Source organism: Ceratotherium simum, chromosome 8 (assembly GCF_057802395.1).
Source record: "Ceratotherium simum simum isolate JZ-2026a chromosome 8, ASM5780239v1, whole genome shotgun sequence".
Taxonomy (NCBI): Eukaryota; Metazoa; Chordata; class Mammalia; order Perissodactyla; family Rhinocerotidae; genus Ceratotherium; species Ceratotherium simum.
The window spans coordinates 81,984,252-82,010,020 of NC_141907.1; the positions used below are offsets into that span (position 1 = coordinate 81,984,252).

The window sequence follows — 25,769 nt, forward strand, 5'->3', positions numbered from 1 at the left end:
ACCATAGCTCACACCGATTCCTCCAATTCCAGTTCAACACCACAGGGTTTGTTTTAGCTTTCTACCTTTCCATATTTGTAACTGCCTTCCCTGACAGGGAGAAAACTGGCTTCAATTAACCTTAACATATTTATGTATTTGATGGATGCAGGATATACAAACAATCTCATTGCTACTGCAGCCCTCCCTGTGCACATTTTCTTTATACCACATGTGGGCTCCAAACACCCCACATCGGTCTCCCCCTTCCACATGGATGACTTCCTCACTTGGCTCAGGCTCTCACACTCTGCACCTGCCCCTATCCCCAGAGATCTCTTCCTCAAAGCATTCAGGCTCTGACTCCCCATGTTGGTCCACCCCTCTGGGGAGATGCCCACCTTACTCCCATCAGGCTCTGACTTTCTGTGCCCCTGTACAGGCATCCTCCTCACCACACTCAAGCACCGACTCCCTGCGCCAGGCTGTCCCTCTGTGAGAATGCCCTTCTCACCCTGCTCAGGTCCAGACATCCAACTTGAACCATCACTCTGCAGAGATGTCCTCGATACTGTGCTGGGCTCTGACACCCTACTCCAGACCATTCCCCTTGGGGACTCCCTCTTCACACCAAGTGTCGGGGCTTGAGCAGGATGAAAAGGGAGTCCCCAAAGAGAGGCAGCCAGCATGGGTGTCAGCCTGAGCGAGGGGTGTGAGGCGCCATGCTACCTCCTTGCATGGACCCCCTCCACACCGTATTTAGGTTCTGACACCCTATTCTGAGCTGCATGGACCCTCACGCCTGCATAGACCCCTTCCTCACTTCTGAGCTCTGACACCCTGTCCCAGGTGGTTCCACTCACTGTCCCGTGGACACTGTCCTCACCCTGCTTGGTGCTAAGGACTGAATCTCTTGAAAAAAGAGTAACTAAGTGAAGAACTTGCTCTTTTAGATATGAATACTTATTATAAAGCTATAGTAATTAAGGCAGTACAGTATAGAGGTAAGGGATAGCCAAATAGACTAATATAATTAAATAGTCTCAAGACACGAATCCACTCACATGTAGATACTTGATTTAAGGCAAAGATGGCATGCAGAGCAGAGGGGAAAGGGTGGCCTTCAATAAATGAAGCTTTTATGTCCTGTTTAAGAAATCGTTGCCTTCTACAATGTCATGAAGACACTTTTCAATGTTATTGTCTAGAAGCTGTATTGTTTTAGGTTTCACATTTATATCCACAGTGCCCTCACACTGAATTTTTATGTGCCTATCCAGAAAAAAAATATGACCCCTACACAAAAGTCTCAGGGTGGTTAGACTTCTTTCATGGTAGTTAGGTACTGAGACATAGAGTTCCAAGAGGAGTTTAAGTTGAGGCTGCAACTCTCTTGAGGCCTGACCTCAGATGTTTTAATGTTCATTTGATCCAGGGGTGGTGACCTGTGAAGAAGATTGTAGAGGGAAAGCTGCAAATCCTTAGGTGGAGCCCTCGTTGCTTTAGAATGAAGTAGAAAAGGGTTAATCTCTTGGCTAGCAGGTCCATATTACAAGCCACCCATGTGAGATTTTGAAAGTAACATTTCAGGAAAAAAAGCTTCTGGCTTTGTTTCCTAAGGAAGGTAGACACCGCCATGATGTCATTAGAGAATGGGTCCAGTAATGCAGCAGCAGCAGCGTTTGATAACCAATGCCTGCAAAACCCACCTCTGGGAAATGGGACTCCTGAGAAACTGCTAGGTTCTCAACGGGGCTTAACAGCACACACAGTGAAAACGCTTTAGCCACTTTAGTTGACGCAAGGTCAATACTAAGGCATTATTGAGAAGCTAAAAAAAAATGTGGATATTAGGTTGCATTCATATGTGTATATTTCATTCATTTATTTATTTGACAAATATTTATTGAATGTCATAGCAAATACTGGCTAGACCCTGATCAAACTCATTTCTCTTATTTTGAGGCCACAGCTAAACTACACTTTCTAGCCCCCCTCAGTGTAAGACGTGGCCAGTGACTGACTTGTGGCAGTAGAGTGGGCCAGAGCGAAGCACAGCGCTCCCAGGGTTGGCCTGTTACCTCTCAGGCGCAGGAAGGAACGCTCATGCACAAGGTCCAGCCTATTCTCGGGTAAGGATTCCAAGGACTGAGGAAGGGTAGAGATAAAAGATGGATCTGGAATCTCTGATTGACTGAGAGAGCAGCCCTTCCCTGGCTGACCTATAGCTGACTCTGACATAAGAGAGACATAAACTTTGATTTTCTTAAGGCACTGAGAGTTTTGGAATTGTTTGTTATAGCAGTTAGCCTTCCCTGATTAATACTAACGCAGTGCCTATTCTGTGCTGGCCCCCATCCTAGATGCCAGGGACACAACAGCAATGGACAAGAGAGACAAGGTTCCTGCTTTCACAGGATATGTTATACAAAGAAGAGGAGCAGACAATAAGCAGTGACCATTTACATTTGCATGATGCTTTACAGTTTACAAAGTGCTTTCCTAGGCACCAACTCATTTGATTTTCATACCAATGTTTTACAGATGAAGACACAGAAGCTCAAAGATTTTAAGTGCCTTGCACAAGACAAAGAGTTAGGAACTAGACACATGGATCAGAGTTTTCTGACTCCCAACCCATTATTCATACCATGATGCTTCTTAAGAATGAGGATAATACAGAGCAAGGAAAGTGTGAGTCCTTGTCAGAAAATTTCATTATTCAATTTTATTTTAAAAACAACATATTATGCAGAAGTGTAAGAATCTTTATGGCAGCACACTAACAGCAAAATAGGGAAACAAAGTAAATGTCCATCATCAGGAGAAGGCATATATTGTAGTATATTCAGAGAACAGAATACTATATGGTAGAGAATATAAACAAACTGAGTGAGCTGCAAGTATTAACGAGGATGAATTTCCAATTATAATGAAGAATGATGAAGGTAAGATGAAGACTACACACAGTATAATGCCATTATAAAGTTTTAAGACATTCTTGGGAACAATAAACACCAATTTTAGGATAATGACTCCCCTGCAGGAGAAGAAGTAGGGGGATGTGATTGGGGAGGGGTACACTGAGGACTTGGACTGTCTTGGCCATATTCCATTTCTTAAGATAGGTGGTAGGTACAACATGATTCTGGATTCTCTTCCATTTGCCCCACCAGATCCATTTTCTGCCCTTCTCAGTCTGGCCCTCTGTTCTGGGAGGCTGACTTTTATGGTCTATTGTAGATCAATGAGTCTCCTTATCCTTCTAGCTTTAGAGGACTGGAAGGAGGGAAGAGGATGAGGTCCCAGATTCCTGACTTCAGGGTAACCTTGGGCTGGCTTGGTCTCTTGACCAAAAGTCACAACTCCGTTAGAGGCCCTCTCCTTCCAGCTCATTCTGGTCTTTGGTATTTGTCCAGTCTCCTTACTCCTTCAGGCCCAGGAATGGAAGTTGCCCCAGTGTTAACTTTCAGCTATTGCACCATTCCTTTTGGTTTTCTAAGACACTGCCCACGCCTTAGTACATGGTCCCTTTATTAAACTCTTTACTCTTCTCAATTACCAGCTTGAGAGTGTCCTCTGCTTCTTGGTGGGTTCTGACTGATAGACTAGGTATTCTTTTTCTGTCTCTCTGTCTCTCTCTCTCTCGGTCTACACACATACACACACACACACACACACACACACGCACACACCTTTTTATCTTTTTTGTATATTTGAAATAACTCATGTTTACAAAAAACTTAAGAAGGAAAAACATTTATTGAGCATTTATTATATGTCAAGCATTGTGATAGGGTTAAGGGTTGGGAATAGAGAGAGAAGCAAGACATAAATCCTCCTGTCACAAGGAAGCCACGTCTAGTAGGAGAGACAGGTGAACAAGTAAAGGCAATGAAGCACAGTGGTTAAGAGCACGGGATTTGTAGTCAGATAGACTTGAGCTCAAGTCCAGGCTCAGCCACCTACTGGTGCCTGATTGTGATCATAAGCTAGAGAGGTTAAAATGGGATTAGTTCTAGTATCTTCCTCACAGGGTCCTTGTGAGGATTAAAAGTAAATCCATTAGCACCTATACTTGTACATATTTCCATATGCTTAGTATAGAGTAAGTTCTTAATAAATGTTACTTAGAATTATTGTTAATTGCAACAGTAGCATTTTGTACCTGGTTTAGAGGCAGCACCTAGGAGGCACTGACTGGCTAGAGCTGAGGAGGTCAAGCAAAAGTTTAATAGGGGAAGTAATGTCTATGCTAGATCTTGAAGAAACAGTAATTTCACCAAGAGATCAAATAGGGAAAGGCAGAGGGAACAGCACGTATAAGAACCTGGAAGAATGAAATAGTATTGTGTGTTCAGGGCACAATGAGCAGTTTGCTATTGCTGGAGGCTCAAGGCCAAGGCATGAAGAATAGTTAGAGATGAGGCTAATGAGTTAAGCAAGGGGTATAGACAAACAGCCTGGTTTGGACTTGATTCTGCAGGTCAGGAGCATCTAGGAAGGATTTTTAAAACTTTCTTTTTTTTTTTAAAGTTTCTTCTTTTTTTTTTTTTAGGGAGATTGGCCCTTTGCTAACATCTGTTGCCAATCTTCCTCTTTTTCCTTTTTTCTCTCCAAAGCCCCAATACGTAGTTGTATCATAGTTGTAGAGTTGTAGCTCTGCTGTGTGGGACGCCGCCTCAGCATGGCTTGATGAGTGGCAAGTACGTCCGTGCCCAGGATCCGAACCAGTGAACCCTGGGCCACTGGAGCGGAGTGCGCGAACTTAACCGCTATGCCACCGGGCCGGCCCCAAAACTTTCTTTTATTTTGAAATAATTTCAAACTTACAGAAAAGTTGCAAGAATTGTAAAAAAACCTCTGGTATACCCAGGTTCCTCAATTGTTAACATTCTACCACAAATGCCTTATCATTCATTTTCTCTCTCTCTATATATATATACTCTGAACCAATGGTATGACTACAGTGTAACTGTCAAAATCAGGGAATTCTTAAGGATACAGTACAACCAACTTCCTTTATAGCAAAAACATTTTTTCTTTTGGTCCAAAATCCAACCCAGATTCAAGTTGTCATGTCTCTTTAGCCACATCACGTCTCTATAGTCTCTTTCTATATGGAACAGTTTCTCGACTCTTTCTCTGTCTTTGGGACACTGGCATTTTGAAGAGTACAGGTCAGTTATACCATAGATTGTCTTCACTTTGGGTCTGTCTGGCATTTCCTCATGATTAGAATCAGTCATGCATTTTTGGCAAGAACACCACAAAAGATACACTGTGGTCTCAGTGTCTCACATCAGGAGGTGCACAGTCAATTTTGTCCCATTACTGATGATTTTAACTTTGATAACCTAGTTAAGAGAGTATCTTCAAGGTTTCTCCATCGTGAAGTTACTATTTTGCCTTTTTATTTATTTATTTTTTTATTTTTTTGTGTGAGGAGGATCAGCCCTGAGCTAACATCCAATGCCAATCCTCCTCTTGTTTTGCTGAGGAAGACTGGCCCTAGGCTAACATCTGTGCCCATCCTCCTCTACTTTATATGGGACGCCACTACAGCATGGCTTGCCAAGCAGTGTGTCGGTGTGCACCCGGGATCTGAACCGGCGAACCCCGGGCTGCCCCAGCGAAGTGCGCGCACCCAACCTCTTGCGCCACCGGGCCGGCCCCGACTATTTTGCCTTTTTAAGTGATAAATATTTTGTAGGCAGTTATCCTGAAACTATGTAAATATCCTGTTCCTTAACAAACTTTCATCCAATGTTTTAGCATCTATTGATGCTTCTTGCCTGAATAAACTATTACTATAATGGCTGCCAAATGGTGATTTTCTAATGCCATCATTCCTCCCACATTTATTAGTTGACATTCTATTGTAAAGAAGAGCTTACTTTTGTCCCACATTTTTTTTTTTATTAGTGTATTTTTATCAGTATGGGCTCATGGATTACTATTTTCTTCAATGGGTTACAATCTGACACTATCATTATTTATTCTGATGCTCAAATTGTCTCTAGTTTGGCCAGTGGGAGCACCTTCAAATTGGCTTCTGTATTCTTTTCATAGTCTCCATCATTTTTGAGCGCTACCTTATATTCTGGTACAATGAGACTTTCTAGACTTATCTTGTACTTTCCCTGCTCTGGCCCTGGAATGAGCCAGTTCTCCAAGGAGCTCTGATTCCTTTTAGTGGAAAATGGTCTTTAGAAGCCAAGATCTGGAAATTAGGTGTGCTCATTGCCCTTAGGCCCCATTAGTGGTCAGAGCTTTACACATACAGACACCCCCCCCACACACACACACAGAGTCTATGGTCTCTATCTATCAATCAAAACTTTGAGTTCACATGGGTACTTCTGCTTCTACTTCTACTTCCAATACCACATGATTCATTCTAGCCTTCATCCTTTCCATATTTGTAATTCCCTCCTCAGACAGTGAAAATTTGGTTCTCAATGTCCTTAATTTAGTTACTTATTTGATTTCCCCTTTATGTACCAAGCCCCTGATCTCCTTGACTGTCTCCTTATCTTTGGCCTTGGTGGTCCCACAGATGCCATTAGCTCTGTTTAATTGGCCCCAACTCTGCAGGCTCCGGTCACTTCTTTGACCCTGTCTCCAGCTCCACAGGCCCCACATTAGTGAAGGATTTTAAACAGGGGAAAGGCATGATCAGATTTGTCTCTTAGAACTGTCAGTTTGATGGCAGGGTAAATTCAATGGATTGGAAGCAGTTAAGAGGCTACTGTCATGGTCCTAGCAAAGGCTTAAAATGTCCTAAACTAAAGCTGCAGCCAAAGAATAGAGAGAACATGTAAAAGAAATATTTAGAAGATAAAATCTACAGAACTGAGTGATTGATGTGGGGGAATGAGGAAGGGGGAAGAGCTTAAATTTCAACTCGAGAGATAAGAGTAGATAGAGGATGTCGCTAAGCAAGATAGGGAATTCAGGAGAAAAAGCAGATTTAAAAGGGGTGGTGAAAGTGGGTACATAGAAGAGAACTGTTTCTTTTTGGCCATGTTGAATTTGAATCGTCCATGGACACTGGCAGTGTAGTAGCTAGTTGGGCAGATGGCTTTGCGCTTGTGATTAAACACTATCTCAAAACTGCTCTTCTCTGTGCAAAATTCCAGGGAACCTAGTGCCTCAGGGCCAAAGGACCCTTTAGAAACGCCAAATTCTCATCTGAGACTCTTGAAGTCCATTTTTCCTCCTGGAAGTGGGCTGGCTGAACTTTGCCCACAAAAATTAAAACAGAAATTGGATGTCCAATGGGGACTTGGTAAAATCTCAGAATAAAGAGAAGAATAAAACAGGGACTACGACTGACAGAAGTTAGTAAAAATCTCTTACGTTTTGTCACCTTTTTTATACTTAAACAAAAGGGATATAGGTAATGATCTTAAGAACAGCCAGAAAGCTGGTCTTAGGAAGTTGATCTCACTCAGCAGCTTGTCTTGTGGGGGTGAAGAGGACCAAGGAAGAAGGAGCTGCTGGCAAGGCTAACTAATAATGATAATAAGTACCACTTACTAAGTTCTAAAGCACTTCACAAAGTCCATCTCATTTAATTAACATAAAACTCTATGAGGTAGGTACTCTAACCTGTATTTTTCAGACATGGAAAATGAGGTTAAACAAGTTACTCAAGGAAAAATGACTAAGGAAGAGCGGTTGCAGGCAGAGGTTTCAACTCAGGTCTGCCTATCTTAATGCAACATCTGTGCTCTTAACTGCCCACAGCACTGCTTTCCTAAACAAGGAAGCAGCAGCCTCCAGAGCAGACCGCCAGCAAGAGCAGGTGAGTTTCCAGTCTCCCTGTGCCCGAGAAGAACCCTGAGGGTTTTCTGGACTAGAATTTTAAGGAATTCCTGTTCCTCTGTTTGATTAGCCCAATCCTGGACACAACTGGAATTCCCCCTGAGTAGAAGGACAAACATTGCAAGGGATCTAAACATACTATAAACTACAAAGGACTACTGTAAGAACTGACAAAACCATAAGACATGATAGTGTCAAATATATTAAGAGCCATCATATAGAAAAGGAATAGGACTTACTGTTTTTTTCTAAATCTGAGTAATTTATGGCATAGCGCTATGTGAAAATGTAGAATAAAAAATTCTATCAATAACTGCAAATAAGTAAACATTGAATATGCACGTGGATAAGGATTGAAGGTAACAAGGACAACATGGTTGTTGTATTGTGGCCAATTTGTGTCTTGGCTTTGATTTTTTTTTAGTATTGTTCTGCAGAAAAGAAATTTCAACAAATAAAGCAAACACATAAAAGAAGAAATACAAATGCTATAATCAGAAAAATGTTCAGCCACATTATCTAATAAAAAATAAAAAAAGATATCATTTTCCATTTATCAAAATGACAAGCCTTAAAAACAGATAATACCCAGCACTAGTAAGGTCTCAGAAAATAATATCTCTAGTATAATTCTGACCAGAGTGTAAATTTGTATACACTTTCTGAAGAAAAATTTGTCAAACTATAAAAAAACAGTAAACAGTGACAACCCTTTGATGCAGCAATTCCACTTTTTCTTTTTTTTTGTGAGGAGGACTAGCCCTGAGCTAACATCTGCTGCCAATCCTCCCCTTTTTTCTTGAGGAAGACTGGCCCTGGGCTAACATCCGTGCCCATCTTCCTCCACTTTATATGGGACGCCGCCACAGCATGGCTTGCCAAGTGGTGCGTCGGTGCATGCCTGGGATGGGAACCTGCTAACCCTGGGCCACCGCAGCGGAGCACGTGCACTTCACCGCTGCGCCACGGGGACCCCAGCAATTCCACTTTTAAGAATATACCCTAAGTAAATAAGGATATATGCAAAGTTCTAGCTAAAAGAGTATTCACAGAAGCCTTGTTTATAATATATAACAATGAAAAATAACCTAAATGTCTATTATTAGTGAATTTGGTTCAGTAAATTATGCATACAATAGAACATTATGCAGACATTAAAATTATGTGGTAAAAGTATATTTAATGATAGTAAAGGAAGTTTACAACATAATAACTGAGGAAAGCAGGTAACTAAATACTCTGCATGATATAGTCCAGTTTTTGTTAAAAAATATTTTATATATACGTATATATACACATTACATATATACATACACATATACATATATTTGGTGGTTGATTTCTTTTTGCTTATGTGTATATAACACTTAAATTTATTACTTGATTTTATGACATTATTTGTATTGCTTATACATAGCAAAACAAAGTTATTTAAAATAAAATATGAGGTTTTCTCATCTATTAAATATGGAAAGTTTTTAAAAAATATATGGATTATATATTTTTTAACACAAAAAGTTGACAGCACTTAGTTGATGATCAATAAATAGGAGTTCCTCTCTTCTCCCTAGTGACAGTAGGTATTTAAGCACAAGTTACAAAATGGCAGATCTGGGATGTAGTTGCACAGATTTAGGCACCAGGTTTGCATCAGATGACCTCTAAAGCTCCTTTCAACTCTGACATTTCATGATTAATACAATTCTCCCCCATCTACTTCTTAAACAATCAACTGAGAATAATACAAAAAATTATTGTTTGTATTGAATATCTAGTAGCTGTTGTTTTACCATTACTAGCACTGTAGATTGTGAATGCAGGGGGGCAGTGTGGAAAAAAATTTGGGCACGAGGGAGGGCCGATGCAAATCCCAGCCCACCTCCTCAATGACAGCTCTCTGGTTGGCTCCCTTTTTTTGTGAATGAGCGGGGGTGTGTGAGTGGGGGGGGTCCCGAGGCCTCAGAGCAGACGCTATCAGTGAGCAACAGAACTTAAAAAAGGGAATTAGCTCCCTTTCCCAAGGGTAGACCAACGCAGAGGAGTGGAAAACCCTTTCCAACCGCCTGGGTGTGTGGGGCACATTCAGGACCCTGGGGTCCAGTCAGCAAGGGACGACTGGGCAGGGCTTCTCCGCGACGGCCGCACCTGGCTTTCTCTGCCCGGCGCCGGAGGTCGCGCCCGCGGGAGCAGAGACGGGACGGCGCCCGGAGGCGGAGGTCTCGGCGGAGCTGCTCGCCCGCTGCCCCACGTGCGCGCCGGCGGCCGGGAGGCGGGGCGAGGGCCGCGGGGCGGGGCGCCAGCGGCGCGCGCGGGGCGGGGGCGCGCAGCGTGGTCCCGGCCGTCCCGGCGCCCCGCCTCCTTTCGCGTCCAGGCCGGGCGGGCCGAGCTCCTCCCCCGGCTCGGCCTCCCTTCCCTCCCCTGCCCTCCTTCCTCCACCTCTTCCTCGGTGCGGCGCTCCTCCAGCAGCCAGGCAGCATGGCGGCCGTGGAGACGCGAGTGTGTGAGACGGACGGCTGCAGCAGCGAGGCCAAGCTCCAGTGTCCCACCTGCATCAAGCTGGGCATCCAGGGCTCGTACTTCTGCTCGCAGGTAGACGCCCGCTCCCCGCGCCGCCGCCGGCGGACCCCCTCCCTTCTCCGCCTGCCCTCGCGGCGGGTCGCGACGCTCCTCCTCTTCCCCGGGCGGGCGGGCGCGCGGGCCGCGCTTCCTCCTCCCGCGTCCGCAGCCTGCCGCCCCCTCCCGCCTCCGGGGATCCTGGGCCCCTCGGAACGGGGCGGCGCGGGGCGCACGCGGGGCGGGGGCGCGGCCGGCCGCGGCCATGTGGGCCGGGGGCGGAAGCGGACTTGCCCCGAATCGCCCGGCAGCGCTAAGGGCGCCGCGTTTGGGGGCCGGTTCCCGCCGCGCATCCCGGCCAGGGGCCGCCAGGTGTGCGGGCTACCGGGACAGGTGGGGACGCTGGGGGAAGGGAGCAGCGCCAGCCGTGCGAGTCGCCACAACCGCAGCTCCCGGCAGCTCTGGTCTCGGTCGCGGGGAGCTGCGGGGCTGGGTAGTCACTCGTCCCGGCGGGATTGGGGGTCGGCAGAGACCCTCCGGGCTTTGAAGAGTGGGTTGCCTGGGGGCAGTGGGAGTCACAGAGAGGAGGACGGGTGACTCCAGCCCCACGTCTGTCCTTCCGCGCTTGACACTTAAGCAACTTTGAGGGTGAGGATGGAAGAGGGTCTGTGTAATGCGTTCTTTTCTTTTGGCATCCAAAATTATTAATTTAGAAAACCATAAGTGAACAGTATGTCATCTCTCTTTTACTGAATTTCCCACTGAGTGAAAAGGACAGTCCCATTAAGGGTTATGCTTCAAGGCCGTAGTTTTGTGCGCTGGAGCAAACCCGGCCTTGAACGGGGTCCTGACTGAGCGTGTGCTAGTGTTGGCTTTGAGGAGCACTGGTGTTGCGGCTGCTCTGCTCCGCGCCGATTGTTGGCAGGCGGCGGTGGTCTGGCTCTCAGCTACAGTCCGCTTTGTTGAAGAGAGACACGTGAATATTCAGGTATTAGTAGTGTCGCGGGGAGAAGAGCATCAACAAAGAGTCCGAAGGCCTGGTTAGGGCCCTGCACTTGCCGATTACTGTGCGAACTTGAACTAGTCAAGTCACCTAACCTTTCTGAGCTCCAATCCCACCACTGTACGGAGGGGAAGATGATACTTTTCCGTACGTATTTCACAAGGTGGTTCTGAGGCCCGAATTATCCAATGAATGTGAAATGTTGGTAAAACCTAAGGCATTTTTTTTTTTTTAAATAATGTTGCCAGTACAGTTAACACTGCCGTGTATAAAAATATAAATGAATAGAATGGAAACATGTATAAGAACAATAAATACAAATAATATAAATATTTTAAATATAAAATATATAAACGTAAAGGTGCATGTAAAATAAACATATAAATAAAACGCTTAAGGTCACAACACTTGTAGATAAGCCATTGTAAGAGATCCTTGCTATGTGGTATAGGTCTTGTTTTTAGATAGGATTCGATCCTTGACCTTGTTAGTATTTGGAAAAAGTTGGACGTGAAGTGGTGTTGCTTGTTCTAAAAATAGCATTGGGACTACTCAACATGCTAGACCTGTATGAGTCCTTTTGTTTTTTTTGAAATAATTTTCAAATTCTAATTTGTTGAGGACTCCGTGGGACCTGGACTTCAAACAAAAAAACATCAGTTTGCTTTTGGAAGTTGTGACCCATCTGAGTAGCATAATGTGGTTTTACGCTATGTTTAAAGTCAGGGGGCATTTTGTAATGCTAAATGAGTTAATATGTACAGCCACTTACCTGTTGAGGTTTTGAAGAGATCCTGTGAAACCATATTCATCAAGCATAAGTGATATTCTCTTAGGCATGGTATTATTCAGTAGAAAGAACGTTGACTCATTGGAGTTTGTGGGAAAATTCCGACACATTTGTGAAAATTTGTAGGGTTTATTCAGTATGGTAGGATTGGGGGTATTTCATGTTGAATTCTGCGGATATATTTCTGGTACCATTGCTGTACCTGTAGTCAAACATATCCCAAGTGGCTCTCACAGCTGTCTCTCCTCATTCTTATTACCACCTCCTATGATCCGTTTTTTAAATTTCTCACTAAGTCAGTTGTAGTGATCTCTTAATTAATTTTGCTGCTATAGTTCCCCACCTTGCAAACACCCACAAAAAACCAACCAAACAAAACTTTTTGTCTAAAGTTATTTTTCAGGCCGGCCCCATGGCTTAGCGGTTAGGTGCGCGCGCTCCGCTGCTGGCGGCCCGGGTTCGGATCCTGGGCGCGCACCGACGCACCGCTTCTCCGGCCATGCTGAGGCTGTGTCCCACATACAGCAACTAGAAGGATGTGCAACTATGACGTATAACAATCTACTGGGGCTTTGGAGGGAAAAAAATAAATAAAATCTCTAAAGTTATTTTTCCCCTAGCGTAGCACCGTCTGCTTATGCTTATCCCCCCCCCATGACATGTAGAGTTACCGTTGCTTGCAGGATTCTAGCCCCATAGGACCACTTCTGAGTCCAGCTTTATTCTCTTGCACTAACTAGAGGCTATATTGATACTCTTTCCTTCACCCAAAATGTCACCTGTCTTCTGAAATCGCAGCTATTCTTTCAGTCCCAGCTTGAGACTTGGACCAAATCACAAACTTGACCTAAGCCCGTTTCCACATCTGTGGTGAAACTAGGGCTTCTCTTTGCCACTTCTGTGATCATCTTCACCAGGAGTGTGGTCTGTTTTCTCTCTACTCCTTGCTCCTCTGGTCCCCAGCCTGGCTGTCTGGCCAGCTTGTCTTTGGGAAGAAACTGAAAACAAAACTACAAGAGGCCATAACAGAAGTAAGCCTTTCTCAGTCGCTCTCTCACACTACTTTGCTTATTTCCTTTATAACATTTTATACAATCTATAATTAACTCATTTTTTTCCCTTCTTTTTTTGCAGGGAAAGATTCGCCCTGAGCTAACACCTGTTGCCAATCTTCCTCCTTTTTTTTTCTTCCCCAAAGCTGCCGTACATAGTTGTATATCCTAATTGTAAGTCGTTCTAGTTCTTCTATATGAGCTGCCGCCACAGCGTGGCAACTGATAGACTGTTGGTGTGGCTCTTCAACCGGGCAGTGAACCTGGGCCGCAGAAGTTATGCACGCTGAACTTTAACCTCTAGGGCATCAGGGCTGGCTCATTTGTTTTCTTATTCATCTGTCTTTCAGTCAGAAGGGGAGCTTCATGAATAAGCTTTCTTGTTCACTGCCCTATCCTCATTTCTCAACATAATGCTCTGTATGCAGTAGGTGGTCAATAAATGTTTGAATCAATGAATAAATGTATCAAAAGGCAGAATAGAGAGGTAGACTGCTGGATTTGAATCAGTACTCCATCATTTACTAGCTGTGTGACTTTGGGCAAATAACAACCTGTTTTCTGTTATGTGCTTTTAAAATGGGGCCATTAATAGTACCTACCTCAGGGTTTTGGTGAAAACAAGATATTAAGTGTATATAAAACACTTAGCACATTAGTAAGTTGAATCAATGTTAATTTTTTTAGTTGTTATACTGTGTTTTATGCTTGGGAAGGTAAGAATATTTTTATCTAAGATGCTTAATTTTAGGAAAAGTTTTGTTCCTTTAAGTGAGTAAAACTGTTTTACTTGAAAATTGAGCTTTTCACGAGTTCCTGAAGTTTGATTGTATTGCTTTATAGACGTGTTCATTCTAATTTAATGGTAGTTTATATATGTCTTATCTTTCCTAGGAGTTTGTAAGAGTTTTCTGAGGATGGAGGCTGTGCTTTACTCGTTTTTGTCTTTCTCCAAGTGCCCTTGCACACCGTGGGCACTCAGTGCGTTACATGAAAGAAAAGAAGTCGATGGGCCTGACAAGCAAGGCACAGTCAAGCCCTGAGTGAACACCCAGGGCAGATACTCGCTTGTCCTTAAAGGATCAGCTGAGAGGGACCTGAACTTAAAGGTAGAATAGTGTAAGTGGAAGGAGACTGGGTTTGGAGGCAGCCCTGGGTGTAAATCTTTGCTACCTTGTCCTTGGGTAAGTCATCTCTTAATTTTGTAAGAGAGGGCTAATGGCACACCCTCTTTGTGGAGTTGAGGGAAAGGTGAATAAGAGAGAGCGTGCAGAGTGCCTGGCTCAGTCTTCAGGAAGCGGTTTTATTATGCATGTAGCCTCGTGTGTAGTACTATTACAATCAGTTATTAGGAAGGTTTACGAATGTTTAAGAAGTATCATTTGTTTATGAACATTTTGAGCAAATTCTTGCAACTGCTTCTTTCAAGGAAGCAGTGGCATGGTAAGGTAATTCACTGACTGGGTCTCCAGGAAGAAAGGGAGTGGCTAGGCTTCTCGTAGGTTGGAGTTGGAAAGTGAGGAAGGAATTGCCCTTCCAGCATGCAACATCTTTGAAATGCAACCCTGCCCTCTGAAACTCCCCTTCGGTAACAGAGTTCTTGACAATGTGGAGTGTTTTTGGAACTCATCTTCATTATTAATGGAGATGTTACCATATTATACTTTTTATTTATAGGAATGTTCTTTCAGTCCCTCTCATTACCTCCGACCACCCCTAGATATTGCTGTAAGTTAGTGATTGGCTACAACTGTCGTAGCTTCTTATAAACAAAGGATAGGATGAAGGTATAGAGAGGTTGTGATTTTGTTTTAAACAAAAATAACTTCACTAATATATTTATTCTAGAAAAATTAGAAAATACAAGTGAAAAGTTACCTAGTGATAATTTCTGTAAAATTTTTGTCGTGTTCTTACAAACATTTATGTATTCTTATATACATTTATGTGCAGATACTTGTATATGTTTTTATAAAAATGGCACCATAATCTGCATAATCTTAGGGAATTTGTCCATCCTTATGTTTTAACCAATAAATTGGGAGTGTCTGTCATGACTACATTTACATTATTTTTGTAATGGCTGAATAGTATACTGTGTTATAGATGTATTATCCTTTACTTAGGTTGAATTTAGTTTCTTTTCAGTGTTTTAGTTGGTGTTAACTATTCTTCAGTAAATGCTCCTGTAAAATGTAAATCATTTTGATTTGCTCAGGGACATAAAATAATGATAGGACTGGTACATGAACCCAGGATTCAACCATCCCAAGCTGCTAGTTGTTCTCACAGTGTAGTCAGTGAATCATTAGTGGTTTGAGGGCTTTCTGTGGTCACTGGGGATCTCCTTTTATTGACATGCTTATATTGTAAATATTTATGTTGGGGTTTGGCATGAATTACACTTATATTCCAGTAGAACTTGTAAAAGCAAGCATCCTTTGGTTGGTAGGTAATCAAAAGTTGAACAAGTCTTCAACTCTTACTTTTGTAGAGCTTGAAGTGCTAATGGAAACAGGTGTGATCTTATACTGTTCATATGGTTTGTGGATAGAAGTTTTAGTCGATTTCTTTGTGCCTGTGTGTGTCTTTTTCATGTTTGGCATACTTGCAGAATTTTTAGTTTGGTCTTAGTAAATTTGATGGCGGTGACAGACACATCGCACATAGCTAAACACTTACCCGGCTCTAGATGTTAGGAGGGAGAAGCAGTAGCATGGTAACTCCTTCTGTATTAACGAGGAATTGTCTTTGGTGTCAGTAGCAGACCCATTTAGTAGATGTAATATAGGCAGGAATACTCCATAGAGCAACCACTGGGATTCTCTCCATATTAAAGTTTTAATGTAATGGAGTATAATGTAATTATAACCCCTTCTGCTTGGTCCTGAATCTCTCCTGACCTCACAGTTTTAACACAAAGCATTCTCTTATTTATGCTTGGGCAAGTAGTGCACCCAGCTGAAAAGTTGTAAGTCTTTTTATTTTGATTTCTTTGATTAGTATGAGTCTGTATCTTGCTTTGGATAAAGAACAGTTCAACACACTCTGTAAGCCAGGCCTGCTTTCTCAACATGTGTGTTTGAACCCAGGAGAAAGGACCCTGTGAAACTTCCCCTGAATTACACATTGCACATAAGTTCTCTTCTTGCACCACTGTTCACAGTAGCTAAGTTGTGGAAACAACCTAAATGTCCATGGACAGATGAATGAATAAACAAAATGTGGTATATTCATACAGTGGAATATTATTCAGCCTTAAAAAGAAGGAAATCCTGTCATATGCCATAACATGGATGAAGTTTGAGGACATGATGCTAAGTGAAATAAGCCAGAAAGACAAATATTGCATGATTCCATTTATACAAAGTATCTAAAATAGTCAGCTTCATAGAATTAGGGTGGAATGGCGTTTTCCTGGAATGGCGTTTTCCTGGGGCTGGGAGGAGGGGAAAATGGGGAGTTAACTAATCAACAGGCGTGAAGTTTCAGTCAGGCAAGACGAATAAGCTCTAGAGATCTGCTATTCAACATTGTACCTACAACAATGAAAATTGTATTGCTGCTTAGAATTTGTTAAGAGAGTAGGTCTCATGTTAACACGTTCTTACCAAAAAAAAAAGTTCCTTCCTGTTTTTGTCTCTAGTAACTTACCTGTTTTATTGCTAGGTCTAGTAGGGACTTCTTCCTGCCATACCAGACTGTGCCGTGTCTCTTGGAACGCATTCCTGAAAACCCTGTCAGCTGGGGTCTGTTAGTGTGGTATTTATCTGGGTCATAGGCTCAGGCCTCGAAAGAGTGGTTAGAGTATAAATAGTAAGTGAAGTTATGACTTCAGCAGTTTCCTTGTCATCATAAAGTGGGAGGCAACAGAGACTTCTCTGTCTTGTGAACCTGTATTTCATGGTTCTGCCTTGATAGAAGGTGTAAAAGGTAACCCTCTGCATCAGATTCTGGGGCTTACCCTGTTTCATCCATCAGGCTTTGAGCATAACTTATTCAGTAAAATATTAGATGTGAGTGCTATTAGGGTTTAGATATGGCATGGCTTTTTTTCCCCCCTGAATTGGGATTTATTTTATTCCTGATTATTTTGCTAATTGGTTTGCGTATTTGAATACTGATAATTTTGCATTCTTCACTACTAAACAAATATAGAGGAGAATATAAATGCAGTTATTAATGTGAATAATTTAGTGAAGCTTTTGAGTTGAAGTTTATGTTAAAGTCAGGATCTATATAAATACGTATTATTTTTCTTTACTGAATTGTTTTTATTAGATGTTGAGTAGAATAAAAAACAATTAGTAGATCATCCATTGGATCTAAAGAAATGGTACAGAAATTACCTGTATGCTTACCACCTAATTTATTGAAAAGTACATTGCTAGAAAGACAGATAAAACCAGAAGGCTCCTTGGGGCCTGGCCTGGTGGCGTAGTGGTTAAGTTCGTGCACTCCGTTTTGGCACCCGAGGGTTCCCAGGTTTGAGTCCCAGGCACAGACCTGTGCAGCGCTTATCAAGCCATGCTGTGGTGGCATCCCACATATAAAATAGAGGAAGATGGGGACGGATGTTAGCTCATGGCCAACATTCCTCACCAAAAAATAAATAAATAAATAAAAATAAAAAAACCCCCCAAAAAACAGAAGATATTCATTAAAAAAAAAAACCAGAAGGCTGCTATGTGTCCCTCACCTAAGAGATACTCCCTATCCTGAATTTTGTGTTCATTATTCATTTGTTTTTCCCTATGTTTGATTCCTTAGATAATGTATTGTTTACTTTTGAAGTTTTTGTAAATGAAATCAGTGCAAGTATTCTTCTGTAACTTGCTTCCTTTGTTAACATTATGTTCCTGAGATTCATCCGTGTTGCATGTAGCTCTAGTTCATTCATTTTCATTGCTGTATGGTATTCCAGTGAATTAATATATCACAGTTGATTCATTCCTTTGTTAATGGAAATTTGGGTTGTTCCAGGTTTTTGCTATTATAAACAGGGCTGCTCTGAACATTCTTGTACCTAACTCCTGGTGCCTATGTGCAAGAGTTTCTCTTAGATTCACACCTAGGAGAAAAATTCTTGGGTTATAGGCTATGTATATGTTCAGCTTTGTTTTGATGGTGCCAAATTGTTCCCCCAACATGGTTATACTTACACTCCCATCATCAGAAAATTATGTTGTTCTGTATCCTAGCTAGGACTTGATATTAACAGACATTTTGATTTTTGCCAATCTGGTCTTTTGTGTTACTTAAGAATAACAACATTCATTGGGCTATTTTCATATCTGTAAACGTACAAAAATTTAACTGTCCTCAAGACCCTTATGGTTACTTGTACAGGCAGGCAGTACTTAAAAAAAGGTAAATGACAAGGAGGTGCTAAGTGAAAGTTATATTTTTTCTTAATTATTTTATAACTGTATTGTTTCCCTAGCGGTTTTTTTTTTGATGTTTTAATAGTTTATAATGTGAAATTTTGGGTTGTACATTTTTGTTTGTCCATCACCATATATATGTCTCCCTTTACCCCTTGTGCCCACCCCCCACCCCCATTGCCCCTGGTAACCACAATACAGGTTTCTCTGTCCATGTGTTGGTTTATATTCCATGTGTGAGTGAGATCATACAGTGTTTGTCTTTCTCTTTCTGGCTTACCTCACTTAACATAATACCCTCCAGGTCCATCCATGTTGTTGCAAATGGGACGATTTTGTCTTTTTTTGTGGCTGAGTAGTATTCCATTGTATATATATACCACATCTTCTTGATCCAATCATCAGTTGAAGGACACTTGTGTTGCTTCCACTTCTTGGCTATAGTGAATAATGCTGCAATGAACATAGGGGTGCTATAAGCTTCTTTGGATTGTTGATTTCAGGTTCATTGGATAGATTCCCAGTAGTGGGATAGCTGGATCATAGGGCATCTCTATTTTTAATTTTTTGAGGAATCTCCATGCCGTTTTCTATAGAGGCTGCACCAGTTTGCATTCCCACCAGCTGTGTGTGAGGGTCCCTGTTTCTCCACATCCTCTCCAACATTTGTTGTTTTTTGTCTTGGTGATTATAGCCATTCTCAGGGGCGTGAGGTGATATCTTAGTGTTGTTTTGATTTGCATTTCCCTGATGATTAGTGATGTTGAACATCTGTTCATGTGCCTATTGGCCATCTGTATATCTTCTTTGGAGAAGTGCCTTTTCATTTCCTCTGCCCGTTTTTTGATCGGGTTGTTTGTTTTTTTGTTGTTCAGTTGTGTGAGTTCTTTATATATTATGGAGATCAACCCCTTGTCAGATATATGTTTTGCAAATATTTTCTCCCAGCTGATGGGTTGTCTAGTCATTTTGGTCCTGGTTTCATTTGTCTTGTAGAAGCTCTTTAATGTGATGAAGTCCCACTTGCTTATTTTTTATTTGGTTTCCCTAGTCTGAGTAGGCATGTCATCTGAAAAGATTCCTTTATCACCAATGTCAAATAGTGTGTTGCCTGTATTTTCTTCTATGAGTTTTATAGTTTCAGGTCTCACCTTCAGGTCTTTGATCCATTTTGAGTTGATTTTTGTGAATGGGGATAGCAGATGGTCCCTTTTCATTCTTTTGCATGTGGCTGTCCAGTTTTCCCAGCACCGTTTATTGAAGAGACTTTCCTTTCTCCATTGTATGTTCTTAGCTCCTTTGTCGAAAATTAGCTGTCCGTATATGTGTGGTTTTATTTCTGGGCTTTCAATTCTGTTCCATTGATCTGTGTGTCTGTTTTTGTACCAGTACCACTCTGCTTTGATTACTATTGCTTTGTAGTGTGTTTTGAAGTCAGGGATTGTGATGTCTCCAGCTTTGTTCTTTTTTCTCAGGATTTCTTTAGCTATTCGGGGTCTTTTGTTGCTCCATATGAATTTTAGTATTCTTTGTTCTATTTCCGTGAAGAATGTCATTGGGATTCTGATTGGGATTGCATTGAATCTGTAGATTGCTTTAGGTAATATAGACATTTTAACTATGTTTATTATTCCAATCCATGTGCATGGGATGTCTTTCCATTTCTTTATGTCATCATCAATTTCTTTCAATAATGTCTTATAGTTTTCATTGTATAGGTCTTTCACCTCCTCGGTAAGATTTATTCCTAGATATTTTATTCTTTTTGATGCAATTGTAAATAGTATCTTTTTGAGCTCTCTTTCTGTTAGTTAGTTATTAGCATACAGAAATGCAACTGATGTTTGTAGATTGATTTTGTACCCTGCAACTTTGCTGTAGTTGTTGATCATATTTAACAGTTTTCCAATGGATTTTTTAGGGTTTTCTATATTTAAAATCATGTCATCTGCAAATAGTGAAAGTTTCACTTCTTCCTTGCCTATTTGGATTCCTTTTATTCCTTTTTCTTGCCTAATTGCTCTGGCCAAAACCTCCAGTACTATGTTGAATAAGAGTGGTGAGAGTGGGCAGCCCTGCCTCGTTCCTGTTCTCAGAGGAATGGCTTTCAGTCTTTCCCTGTTGAGTATGATATTGGCTGTGGGTTTGCCATAAATAGCCTTTATTATGTTGAGGTACTTTCCTTCTATACCCATTTTGTTGCGAGTTTTTATCATAAATGGATGTTGGATCTTGTCAGATGCCTTCTCTCCATCTATTGAGATGACCATGCGGTTTTTATTCTTGGTTTTGTTGATGTGGTGTATCATGTTGATTGATTTGCAGATGTTGAACCATCTCTGCGTTCCTGGTATAAATCCCACTTGATCATGGTGTATGATCTTTTTAATGTATTGCTGTATTCGGTTTGCCAATATTTTGTTGAGGATTTTTGCATCAGTGTTCATCAGCGATATTGGCCTGTAATTTTCCTTCTTTGTATTGTCTTTGTCTGGCTTTGGTATCAGGGTGATGTTGGCCTCATAGAATGAATTAGGAAGAGTTCCATCTTCCTCTGCTTTTTGGAATAGTTTGAGAAAGATGGGTGTTAAATCTTCTTTGAATGTTTGGTAAAATTCATCGGAGAAGCCATCTGGTCCTGGACTTTTATTTTTGGGGAGGTTTTTGATTACTATTTCAATCTCTTTACTTGTGATTGGTCTATTCAGATTCTCCATTTCTTCTTGGTTCAGTTTTGGGAGGTTGTATGAGTCTAAGAATTTATCCATTTCTTCTAGATTGTCCAATTTGTTGGCATATAATTTCTCATAGTATTCTTTTATAATCCTTTGTATTTCCGTGGTATCCGTTGTAATTTCTCCTCTTTCATTTCTAATTTTATTTACTTGAGCCTTTTCTCTTTTTTTCTTAGTAAGTCTGGCTAAGGGTTTGTCAATTTTGTTTATCTTCTCAAAGAACCAGCTGTTTGTTTTGTTAATCCTTTCTACTGTTTTTTTGGTCTCAATTTCATTTATTTCTGCTCTGATTTTTATTATTTCTCTCCTTCTGCTGACTTTGGGCTTTGTTCTTCTTTTTCTAGTTCTGTTAGGTGTAATTTAAGGTTGCTTATTTGGGCTTTTTCTTGTTTGTTAAGGTGCGCTTGTATCACTATGAGTTTCCCTCTCAGGACCGCTTTTGCTGCATCCCGTATGGTTTGGTATGGCATATTTTCGTTTTCGTTTGTTTCCAGATATTTTTTGATTTCTCCTTTAATTTCTTCAATGATCCATTGGTTGTTCAGTAGCATGTTGTTTAATCTCCACGTTTTTGTCACTTTCCAAGTTTTTTTTTCGTGGTTGATTTCCAGTTTCATAGCATTATGGTCTGAAAAGATGCTTGTTGTGATTTCAATCTTTTTAAATTTATTGAGGCTTGCTTTGTTTCCCAACATATGGTTTATCCTTGAGAATGTTCCACGCGCGCTTGAGAAGAATGTGTAGTCAGCTGTTTTTGGGTGGAGTGCTCTGTATATGTCTGCTAGTTCCATCTCGTCCAGTTTTTCATTTAAGTCGACAGTTTTTTTTTTTGTGAGGAAGATCAGCCTTGAGCTAACATCCATGCTAATCCTCCTCTTTTTGCTGAGGAAGACCGGCTCTGAGCTAACATCTATTTCCAATCCTCCTCCTTTTTTTTTTTGTCCCCCAAAGCCCCAGTAGGTAGTTGTATGTCATAGTTGCACATCCTTCTAGTTGGTGTATGTGGGACGCAGCCTCAGCATGGTCGGAGAAGCGGTGGCTCTGTGTGTGCCCGGGATCCGAACCCGGGCCGCCAGTAGTGGAACGTGCACACTTAACCCCTAAGCCACAGGGCCAGCCCTAAGTCTACTGTTTCTTTATTGACTTTTTGTCTGGATGATCTATCCATTGATGGAAGTAGGGTATTAAGATCCCCTACTAATATTGTGTTGTTGTTAATATCTCATTTTAAGTTTGTTAATAGTTGCTTTATGTACTGTGGTGCTCCTATGTTGGCTGCATATATATTTATAATTGATATGTCTTCTTGGTGGAGTGTCCCTTTTATCATTATATATTGCCCTTCTTTGTCTCTCTTAACCTGTTTTATCTTGTAGTCTGCTTTGTCTGATACGAGTATGGCAACACCTGCTTTCTTTTGTTTGCCATTAGCTTGGAGTATCATCTTCCATCCTTTCACTCTGAGCCTGTGCTTGTCTTTAGAGCTGAGATGTGTTTCCTGGAGGCAGCATATTGTTGGGTCTTGCTTTTTAATCCATCCTGCCACTCTCTATCTTTTGATTGAATAGTTCAATCCATTTACATTTAGGGTGATTATTGATATATGAGGGCTTAATGTTGCTGTTTTGTCACTTATTTTCCGGTTCTTTTGCATTTCCTGTGTTTCTTGTCCCATTTGTTTCAGACTGCCAATTCAGTTTGGTTGTTCTGTCTTATGACTCTTCTAGTTTTTTCTTTGTTTATCATATGTGATTTTGTTCTGATTATTTGTTTAATGGTTACCTTGAGGTTTGTATAAAAAATCTCATGTATGAGATAGTCCATTATCTGATTGCCTCTTATTTCCTTATACGAAGTCAATTCAATCACTTTCCTCTTCCCCTTCTAAGTCGTTCTTGTTACACCTTATTCTATCTTGTGTTGTGGGTGTGTGTTTACAGTGATGAGGTTATATTTATTTTTGGTGAATTCTTTTCTTTGATCTTTGATTTTGGTATTTAAGTGGTTGCTAACCTATTCTGGTAAAGATCTACTATTTTTCTGAGTTTGTCTACCTGTTTTTCTCCTTGCTCCAGGCTTTGTATTCCCTTTCTCTTCTTTTTTTCAGGCCTGAGGGCCTTCTTGAGTATTTCTTGTAGCGGGGGTCTCATGGCCATGAACTCCCTTAGCTTTTGTTTATCTTGGAAAATTACTATTCCTCCATCATATTTGAAGGATAGTTTTGCTGGGTAGAGTATTCGTGGCTGGAAGTTTTTGTCTTTCCGTATTCTGAATATATTATTCCAGTCTCTCCTAGCCTGTAAAGTTTCTGTTGAGAAATCTGCTGAGAGCCTGATGGGAGTTCTTTGTACGTTATGTTTTGTTTTTGTAGCTGCCCTTAACATTGTTTCTTTGTCATTGACTTTGGCCAGCCCTACCACTGCATGTCGTGGAGTGGGCCTTTGCCTGTTGATGTATTTAGGTGCCCTGTTGGCTTCACTTACTGGTATTTCCTGCTCCTTCCCCAAATTTGGGAAGTTCTGAGCTATTATTTCCTTGAATAGGCTCTCTGTTCCTCTTTCCTTCTCTTCTTCCTCAGGAATACCTATAATTCTTATGTTACATTTCCTAATAGAGTCAGATATTTCTCGGAGACTTTCTTCCTTTCTGTTGAGTCTTAGGTCTCTCTCCTCATGTGTGCTTGTGTGTTTATTGCATTTGTGTATATATTTGTTGAAACATTTGAGAATAAGTCACAAACAACATGACACTACACCCATTAAAAATATTCAGCATCCATCTTCTAATGACAGGGACATTCTTCTTTCTTAACTGCAATGCCATGATTACTTTTAAGAAAATTGACAAGAAATCCCTAATATCTAATAGTCAATTCTATTCAAATTTCTCAGTTATCCCCCAAGCATCTTTTATAGCTGTTTGTTTTTTTGTTTGTTCGTTTGTTTGTTTTTGAATCAAGATCCTATCAAAGCTCACAACTAGCATTTGTTTGTCACGTCTCTTAGTCTCTTTTAATTTAGAACCGTCCTCTCATCTTTATTTTCATGATGCTGACTTTTTGAAAAGACTAATCAGTTGTCCTGTAGAATGTCACATTCTCAATTATCTGATTATTTCCTCATAGAGTCTTTAAGTTGTTCTTTCATCCTCTGTATTTTCTGTAAGCCAGAAATTAGGTCCAAAGGCCAATTAGATTCTGTTAAGATCAACTTGACAAGAAGACCCCTAGGTGATGCTGTGTACTTCCTGTTGTGTCACAGCAGGAGGTACAGAATGCCTGGTCATCCCACTCCTAGTGGTACTAAATTTGATCACTTGGTTAAGGAGGTTGCTACCAGATCACCATTGTAAACATATATTTTTCACTTTACATTTACCATGTACTCTGTGGGATGACGATACTCTGGCACTGTGAGAATATGCATTTCTTCAGCAATCTTTCTCCAACTGGTTTTAGCATCCATGATGATACTTACCTGATAATTATTTCAATGTGGGCTGCAAATGGTGATTCCCACCGTCCCGCCACCCCCCATTCTATATTTAATAGCTGATTTTTTTTTTCCATAAGGAAGAGTTTTTCCTAATCAACTGGTCAATAATCTATGTTCCACCTAAAAATGGTAGTATAATATTCCTACTGAAAAGACATGAAATGATAATATACTGTTTACTTCCAGTGGTCAAAAATGTTTGTTTTTGTTTTCTTAATTTTTCAGTTGAGGGACCTTTGGACTTTTTTCCTTCATTCAATATGAAAATCAGTTATAGTCCTTATTCTTTTTTTTGTTGTTGTTCTGTTGAGAAAGATTGTACCTGAGCTAACATCTGTGCCAGACTTCCTCTATTTTGTACGTGGGACACCGCCACAGCATGGCTTGGTGAGCGGTGTGTAGGTCTGCACCCAGGATCTGAACCCGTGAACCCTGGGCCACCGAAGCAGCGCTCGCAAACTTAACCACCGTGCCACCTGGCTGGCCCCAACAGTCCTTATTCTTTTCGATGTTCATATTGTCTCAAATTGGGTCAGTGATACCATCTTCAGAGTGGCTTCTGTATCCTTTTGACCCTTCTCCGTTAGTCTCTGATTGCTTCCTAGCTTTCTGGCACAAGACAAATCAGGTTTACTTTGTAATTTCCGTATCCCAGATCTGGAATCAGTCCTGTCTCCAAGGAGCCCTTGTTTCTGGTAGGAATGTCTTAGAAATCTAGATCTAGGTGCTAAGTATGCTGCATACTACTGGAGTGTCCTTGCCTGTAGGAGAAAGGGTAATGACATATTCAAGGAACTTTGCTGATGGCTCTGTGGAGGAGGCACATAAAACTGCCAAGGGGCAATTTTTCAAAGCAGCATACTAAATAGGTAAAAAATGATGTAGGTAAGGACAGGTCCTAGAAGACCTGAAGGAGGAGAATTAAGAACTGGATTTTTTCGGGCCGGCC

At 41.3% G+C, this 25,769-nt stretch overlaps 1 protein-coding gene across 2 annotated transcripts in view; it reads left to right on the forward strand.

Annotated features, from left to right (window-relative positions):
- The first annotated feature begins 10,236 nt into the window (after positions 1 to 10,236).
- METAP1 (methionyl aminopeptidase 1) overlaps positions 10,237 to 25,769 on the forward strand; it is a 94,408-nt gene continuing 78,875 nt past the window's right edge. For both annotated transcript variants that reach the window (XM_087434628.1, XM_087434627.1), the window contains exon 1: positions 10,237 to 10,398. In XM_087434628.1, coding sequence (XP_087290754.1) covers positions 10,285 to 10,398 — 114 coding nt within the window. In that variant the 5' untranslated portion in view covers positions 10,237 to 10,284. The remainder of the gene's footprint in view (positions 10,399 to 25,769) is intronic.